The 8382-nt window shown below is 38.8% G+C and overlaps 1 protein-coding gene across 4 annotated transcripts; it reads left to right on the forward strand.

The window, feature by feature from the left end:
- Window positions 1-875: 875 nt before the first annotated feature.
- On the forward strand, window positions 876-7765 carry LOC135491506 (GATOR1 complex protein NPRL2-like). 4 transcript variants are annotated; one of them, XM_064777420.1, is made up of 12 exons: window positions 876-1090; window positions 3404-3506; window positions 3801-3892; window positions 4134-4302; window positions 4483-4591; window positions 4814-4950; window positions 5325-5422; window positions 5654-5690; window positions 5846-5939; window positions 6249-6366; window positions 6576-6730; window positions 6946-7765. In XM_064777420.1, exons 2-12 carry the CDS (start codon window positions 3432-3434, stop codon window positions 7011-7013), a joined length of 1152 nt encoding a protein of 383 aa, XP_064633490.1. In that variant the 5' UTR covers window positions 876-1090; window positions 3404-3431; the 3' UTR covers window positions 7014-7765. The 4 variants fall into 4 exon arrangements, with proteins under 4 accessions (XP_064633490.1, XP_064633489.1, XP_064633488.1 ...); XM_064777419.1 differs by lacking the exon at window positions 876-1090 and adding an exon at window positions 2926-3002; XM_064777418.1 differs by lacking the exon at window positions 876-1090 and adding an exon at window positions 2926-2998.
- The last annotated feature ends 617 nt before the right edge of the window (window positions 7766-8382 follow it).

Here is an 8382-nt window from a genome sequence, read left to right on the forward strand (position 1 = left end):
AAGCACGTGTCTTTGTTGACATCATCTTTCCACATGGCGCAATAATGTCAACAATGCCACGTGTTCTGATAATCTTGGAAAGAACAAGTTAGCAAATGGTTAGAGGAGTATATTAGCTAAAATATATTTATTTGCAGTATCTTAACATGTATTTTCATTGTCGAGTGGACTGTATTTATTGGACTTGTCTGTTAAAGGCGCACTGTGCTCGGCAAAATAGCCGAGGTTGAATGTTTATCTGTCAACCGTGTAACTAGTTCTGCTGTATATGCATAGGTGGCGCCACCATTCAATTTATTTTGTTTGCTTGTCAAAATGTGTTTTATACAATGGCCCTTCAACAATGTTCAAACTACCAAAATAGGCCTGATACCTTCAACAGCAGACATTGGATACACTGTCCCTTTAATAATTATCAACATTGGCAACACTGTCAGTGTCACTGCCCCTTAAAATTTCACAAATCGCGAGACATCGGATACACTGTCCCTTTAATAATTATCAACATTGGCAACACTGTCAGTGTCACTGCCCCTTAAAATTTCACAAATCAATGCATGCACTGCAATGTAGCGATCAGATCAGCTGATGCCTCTTTTGTACGCATAATATCATCAATTTTACAATGAAGCTGTGCAATTCATTCCTAAACGCTACGACACAAACCTTGAGTTGAGCATAATTGGGGTCAGACAATGAACTATTGTCACATTCACAGTTGAAGTGGCACTCGGCATGCGACTCGGTATCGTCCATTGTATTTGCATTATCATGCATAAATAAACAGTGTGACGTCAAAGATCGCGCCAATTGTGATTGGCTGTCAGATGTACACTGTGGCAGAAGTATCCTGCAGAAAAAAATTTCGCGTCCCACACCCGCACTTCAGTGGCGCCGGTGTGAATAAATCTACTTGTGTGAATGGTCAATGGCTCATGACGTCATGAAATAATTGCGTCACGAGGAAGGAAACAATGGGAATCACGTCCGACGTGGTAACTGTGGGTGCGGTGCGTCGTGAATGCAGGATCGGCCAACGCGCGGCCCGTATGGAATGCAACAAACTGTACCGGAACCAGAATTGTCATGGGTCTGCACAAATTTTTTCAGATTCGATGGACATGATTACGGTGGCCCATTAGGGACATCATGTTTTTTTTTAGATTCAAATACGATTTTTTTTTCTCGAATTTTCTCCACGGAATTAAGTATTTTCTCCACGGAAATAACATTTATCTCCGCGGAAATAAATACTTTTCTCCACGGAATTAAGTATTTTCTCCGCGGAAATAACATTTATCTCCACGGAAATAACATTTATCTCCGCGGAAATAAATACTTTTCTCCACGGAATTAAGTATTTTCTCCACGGAAATAACATTTATCTCCGCGGAAATAAATACTTTTCTCCACGGAATTAAGTATTTTCTCCGCGGAAATAACATTTATCTCCACGGAAATAACATTTATCTCCGCGGAAATAAATACTTTTCTCCACGGAATTAAGTATTTTCTCCGCGGAAATAACATTTATCTCCGCGGAAATAAATACTTTTCTCCACGGAATTAAGTATTTTCTCCGCGGAAATAACATTTATCTCCGCGGAAATAAATACTTTTCTCCACGGAATTAAGTATTTTCTCCGCGGAAATAAATAATTGATTCCGCTGATATGATTGGTCCTGCATTTTAGAGGACGAGGTCAAGGTGAAACTATTAACCCTTAAACCCCAACCTTGCGGTAGGCTCGGGAACCAAGCTGTACAGGCGCTGCCCGCTGGAACACGAGGCCGCTTGTCAATCCCGTTTGACATTGTCAAATCTGACAATCATCGTGTTACTTACATCTTCCACAGTCTTCATGCCAACACTATACACGTATAGTCAGATCTGACAATGTCAAACGGGATTGACAAGCGGCCTCGTGTTCCAGCGGGCAGCGCCTGTACAGCTTGGTTCCCGAGCCTACCGCAAGGTTGGGGTTTAAGGGTTAATAGTTTCACCTTGACCTCGTCCTCTAAAATGCAGGACCAATCATATCAGCGGAATCAATTATTTATTTCCGCGGAGAAAATACTTAATTCCGTGGAGAAAAGTATTTATTTCCGCGGAGATAAATGTTATTTCCGCGGAGAAAATACTTAATTCCGTGGAGAAAAGTATTTATTTCCGCGGAGATAAATGTTATTTCCGTGGAGATAAATGTTATTTCCGCGGAGAAAATACTTAATTCCGTGGAGAAAAGTATTTATTTCCGCGGAGATAAATGTTATTTCCGTGGAGATAAATGTTATTTCCGCGGAGAAAATACTTAATTCCGTGGAGAAAAGTATTTATTTCCGCGGAGATAAATGTTATTTCCGTGGAGATAAATGTTATTTCCGCGGAGAAAATACTTAATTCCGTGGAGAAAAGTATTTATTTCCGCGGAGATAAATGTTATTTCCGTGGAGAAAATACTTAATTCCGTGGAGAAAAGTATTTATTTCCGCGGAGATAAATGTTATTTCCGTGGAGATAAATGTTATTTCCGCGGAGAAAATACTTAATTCCGTGGAGAAAAGTATTTATTTCCGCGGAGATAAATGTTATTTCCGTGGAGATAAATGTTATTTCCGCGGAGAAAATACTTAATTCCGTGGAGAAAAGTATTTATTTCCGCGGAGATAAATGTTATTTCCGTGGAGATAAATGTTATTTCCGCGGAGAAAATACTTAATTCCGTGGAGAAAAGTATTTATTTCCGCGGAGATAAATGTTATTTCCGTGGAGAAAATACTTAATTCCGTGGAGAAAAGTATTTATTTCCGCGGAGATAAATGTTATTTCCGTGGAGAAAATACTTAATTCCGTGGAGAAAATTCGAGAAAAAAAAATCGTATTTGAATCTAAAAAAAAACATGATGTCCCTAATGGGCCACCGTACATGATGGCCTGGATATATGAATTTTGTTTACACTTTATACGTATACGTAACCATTACACTCACTACGTTGTGTGAGTTAGTAAATAAAAGTTTAATTTTCAGTATTGTCCGCAGAATAATAATGATCTTTTTTGTCTTTGTCTCTGTTTGTTTGCCATGGTTGTGCCTATGTTACGTCCTGAGTGAAAGAAGCAGGGTCTCAAAATATGGCTAGGTCAGCATATTGGCCATCCTTGCACCATTGTTTTCAATATACTCCGCCTCTCGAAATACGACATAGGAGTAAAGAAAACCTGATGTCAGGATGCATCTGATGGGGAATCTCAGTGTCTAATAGTACTTGTCTCGTGATTGACTCATGACTGGGCCTTATTAATATCCTGACCCACAAGTGATGGCTCCGTTACCTCTGCATCCAGGTATTATAAACATGTCCCCCTTCACTGCCCACTGTTATTTTGTTGTCAATATTCCAGCTGGATTGAAGAAGCGTAATTCAAGAAAATGGGTAGTGAACGCATCAAGTGCATATTCTTCAGCGAGTTTCACCCTATTGCTGGTCCGAAGATAACATATCAGGTCAGTTGCAATACTAAAATTTAGACGGAAAAAAATATTCAAGCAAGTCTCCAATCATTTCATAATTCACATCTTTCTGAAGAAAGGCACTTAAATGACAAAATGTCCAGCATGGCCATTAACATAAATACTGATCAGAAGACAGATAAAAAGTCATCTGGGGAAACTCACTGCAAGCTCATCATGTCATACAACATGTTTTCAATATCTATGTCATTTTTATAAAGACACAGTATTCCCCTACCTGAGGTACATTTGAAAGGGTTCTAATTCTTATCTTTTTTCTGTCAATAGGTGCCAGATGACTACATCAGCAAAGAGGAATTCGATACTGTCCATGTTTATATCATTACCAAACCAGAGCTACAGAACAGTATCATAACCATGTAAGCTAATTGGGTAACTAGCACATGTATTAGTGAAAGTCGACTGAAATGTTATGATACTGCTATTTGTCTTTATAGAGAGATTAGCATCTCCGTAATTGAATCAAGGCCCATAGAACATTGAGACATTGTCAAAACTTTGGATAAACATTTGCAACTGAATACAAGCTTCCCCGGGTGACAAAGTCAAATGTCATCATATAGAATGAATTGTTTGATCATAAAGTTCATTCCCTTTCAGAAATGCCTTGGGGCACAAAATAATGGGCTACCCGGTGTGTATTGATAATCCCAAATATGCAAGAAATGCCTTGATTTTCAACCTATGTTTTGTATTCGATGCCACATCCAAACCACAAAAATATGAACCGGTTGTAAAGAAATTGGCTTCTTACCTAGTATCTTTAGAGGTAAGTTTTCAAAGATCTTCTTCAGAGCATTTGAGTTGTATGTTATTATAAATCATGTTTGTACTGGGGGTATACTGTTTCTGAAGATGTTTTACCTTAAGTAACTTAAGGAAAACAGCGAGCAGAAAAAGATCTGATCTACAATCGGTACTATTCTTCAGTAAAATATTTCTATTTCAGCGAGAAAATGGTTTCCTGTCTGATGAAAAAACCAAGGAGACACTTCCATCTAAATTAAAACAGATTATAACACAGCTAAACCAGTCGGGGACCTGTAGTGTGCCAGTCAGTAAGTTCTACTGTAATACAAAGTTTTTAGCACTGAAATGGTGATTACATTTGCAACAAACCAAGAGAATAGCTGCTTTATAAATACAGCTACCGTACAATGAAGTAAGGAGTTAAGTTGTTCAAGTTTTGAACATTCAGCAGTAAACGTCCATAGTGAGAATATGGGACATTCCTACCAAGCCTGTTCTCAAGTGCTTTCAAAGTAGCATGACTATTTCAGATGATGCCAACCACATCCATCTCAAAGTTATAAGGGACAGTAAAATGCCACAAGAAGTGGAAAAACACAACGTTCCAATCTTCATGATGGATAAGAGCCTGATTGTGGCCAGTGATTGGGATTTGACCACTCAGCAGGTATGAGTAAAGTGATCACCTGTTTTACTTTGCGTTAGTCAGTAGCCCTTAAGCAATGTGCAAACAGGTGATTGTTATTTCCTCAACCTGCAATTATAATGACTGCAGTGTGCAACAAAACGGTCTTCCGGCTTTGGGTAAATCCACTAGTCGCTGGATTTGATATTGATTGTCGGTCGCTGCAGTCACCGATTCTTGGCAGACGCCTGCAATATCCACCACAAACAAGACAACATTTCTTGATCTTGACCACTTTACTACAAGTCATGTGAAAGTTTTCAGTAGCGCGTAACAGCTGTTGATTTCAGCAGAGGGATGTCTGACAAGTTGCCATGTTCTCAACATCAAAGTTGATTATTGTATTTTTCTTTCAGATTCTTCCATTTATAGATGGTTTCAACCATGTCGCCAGAATAGCAGTAGAAGCCGACATGGATATCAACATTGTCAAACACTGTATTAGGAATTTATTGTAAGTAATGATATTGCGCTAAATGAAGTAGGAGAGTTGCCCTGGCATTGACATTCAGTTACAAGGGACCACAGCTTTTAGTCTCATCCAACAGACTTTTACATATCATTACATTGCAAGAGGATATGGCTGTGTAGCTTTGCTTTGTTTATACATGTATATATAGTGTAATTTTGCTGGTGATAAATGCAGCTCAAGCTCAAGCCTAAATTTGATCTCCTTCTGTTGCAGATATTTTGATGTGGTTACCCTAATATCTGTTTTCCAGGTGAGATTTGATACATATATGTCCAAATATTAGTTTTACCTGTTATCAATGTAGAAATTAGTATGTGATTCTGACAAATTTATGGACTAAAAGTAGTGACATAACTGAATGACAGAATTTGTAAATGCTGAATATTACTATTATATCTTTTCCAGTATTCCAACCAGTATGCAGTCACGCCTGATATCCAGAGATTGATGGACGACAAAAGGTTACAGAATGAATGCATCAAATTTGTTGCAAGACCTGGTAAGTGCAGACAGTAGAGCATAAAAGGGAGCCACAGTGATGTACATGTAGGTCTCTGACCAACTGTCGTGAGGCCCTTGGTTCAATCCCCACTATGGGCATGAGGCACCAGGCAGGCCTCTTTGCCTCATACATGTATACACAGGTGTATAAATGGTTACCAGAGCAGGTCATCTAAGTTCTACTGAATGGTTTCAGGATGGACTGGGGTCAAAGTATAAAGTCAGATGATAACCTCTTCTGTTGTTGATACCAGACAACAAGCAGAAACTTTATATGACATGATTAGTTTTTCCATGTGTTTTTCAGGTCGTATTCTTCCTACTTTCCATGATGTGTTCATGTTATACTGTGGCCTGACACCAGGTACAACTGTCCGTGATTTGTGTGCCCGATATAATCCACATTCAATCAGAGTGGATGAAAGGTAAACCTTCATATCTTACTGCTGGTTTATCTTTAATCGAATTTTATTGAACTCACAACAATACAACACAAAATAGGACAAAGACTTTACTTTACAAATCAAAAGAGTTTTGCTATTAAGTTGCTGGCTTAAAGAATTGCACCATTACAGCAAAATCTGATATTTACAATGACATTAACACTTCTAATGAAAAAAAACTTAATTTTCAGGAAATTAATCCAGTTTGGGTTAATGAAAGGCATCGTCCGACGTTTGCATAAATATCCCTTAAAATTACCAAATGAGAGTGGAGCAAGTCGACATAAACATCTCTATCGTTGGTTCACTGGACGCCACTCCATGGATGAAATATGCTGCGAAACTGGTTAGTATTACATGTCAACTTCTATGACAGCTCTTGTTCCCTGCAGTGTTACATGATCCTGTCCATTCTGAGCCACTACCATTCAGTGCTCTGGCTAACTTCAAAATGTAATGAAAAACAACAACTGATCATGAAGCATGAGATATCGTTAGTCAATTCATGAGCTTTTCAAGGCAAAGTCGTGTCAGAAGTTACATGATTTCATTATATTCCAGGTTTGAGCCATCAAGAACTCGATGATCGAATAGAAAGTGATCCGAATATTGTGGTCTGTCTGAAGTGACCTGTGGTAATGAACCGCTCAAGGCTTTTAATGGAAAAAAGTGGACTAGTCGGAATAAATTCGTTAGTACAAAACTGAGAGAAATTCACCTTGGCTAATTTTTTGCCATTATTTGTCTGTCTCATCATCTGGTCTTGGAAATGGAGCTCATAATTGCCACAGCCAAATCGTAGTTGAAAATATCTGCCAAGGTCAATGTCCCTCAGTTGTGCAAAAAGTGCAGTGAAATCTTTCGGGATAATAAAATCATTAACACTGTAAGGAACTACATGTATGGACAACGGCTGACAGAATGGAATATAATCAAAATTGTACAATTCTCTGAACTATTCTGGATTGTGTGTACTGTTATTGCACAGAGGGATACCAATCAGAAGTGTTCACTTGTGTGATACTTGTATCTCACTGTGAATTGTTGATAATATGGTGCTTGTTGTTGAACAAGTGAAAGGCCGTCTGCTCTCATGTGATAACATGACATTGTGGGACACTTAGAATGGAACCTTTCACTTAAGATACTTGTAAGATTATCTGTGCTATTGTTAACAGACATAAAACTTAAAGTTTCTCGATGTTATTACATGTATCTATCTATCATCAAAGAAATAGCAGTAAAGTATCGCATTTGAGGGAAATGGCCAAATCTACCTTTTGACCACTTGAAGGGATCATTACGAGCATGCTGATAAAAATAATTTATATTTTGTTGAAAAATGTTGAAAATGTTCAGTTCTGTTCTGAGTGGCGTGTGAAACCAAAATATATACTTAAAATCATAAAAATTAATAAGCCTCTTTCCTTTTGACATCACTGCATTAAATAACATATTTGCAATGAAGGAATCCTTGCAGAAACTGTCCTTCCAAACAGCAAAACAGGTTGTGACATTGAGTCCAACTGAAATTGAGGATTCGGTAACTGTCCATTTACACAGGACAGAGGACAGATTGTGACATTGGGCTCTACTGTCTTCTGGGCCATCTCTTCATCTTATCCAACCTCTGAATGCAAATGTCCTCTCTTGTCCTTAGTCACCTCCGAGCATCTCAGGCTGTCTCTGGACGTCTTCTGTCACCTCTGCATGCGAATACTTCTACGTCCTCTGTCCAATCTCAACTCTTTGTCATTGTCTTCTGTCGTCACAGAATGCAAATATCCTCTCACCTCCTAACATATCAAGCTGCCCCTGGACGCCTTCTGTCGCCTTTGAATGCAAATGCCTCGAAGTTACCCGTCCTACCTCATCATCATGTAAGTCCACCAAAAAACGTATTTTCTGTCGTCCCTGAATGCGAATGTTCTCTCCTGTCCTCAGCTACCTCCCAATATCTCAGGCTATCCCTGACGGCTTCTGTCGCCTCTGAATGCG

This window comes from Lineus longissimus, chromosome 7, assembly GCF_910592395.1.
Source record: "Lineus longissimus chromosome 7, tnLinLong1.2, whole genome shotgun sequence".
Lineage (NCBI taxonomy): Eukaryota > Metazoa > Nemertea > Pilidiophora > Heteronemertea > Lineidae > Lineus > Lineus longissimus.

What these genes read in the sequence shown, in the direction of transcription:
- LOC135491506 (XM_064777420.1), top strand. Translation starts at nt 3,432, where the DNA reads ATGGGTAGTGAACGCATCAAGTGCATATTCTTCAGCGAGTTTCACCCT. An exon ending in CACTGTATTAGGAATTTATT is followed by an intron (nt 5,423 to 5,653) that starts GTAAGTAATGAT and finishes CTTCTGTTGCAG; the next exon opens with ATATTTTGATGTGGTTACCC. An exon ending in TCAATCAGAGTGGATGAAAG is followed by an intron (nt 6,367 to 6,575) that starts GTAAACCTTCAT and finishes CTTAATTTTCAG; the next exon opens with GAAATTAATCCAGTTTGGGT.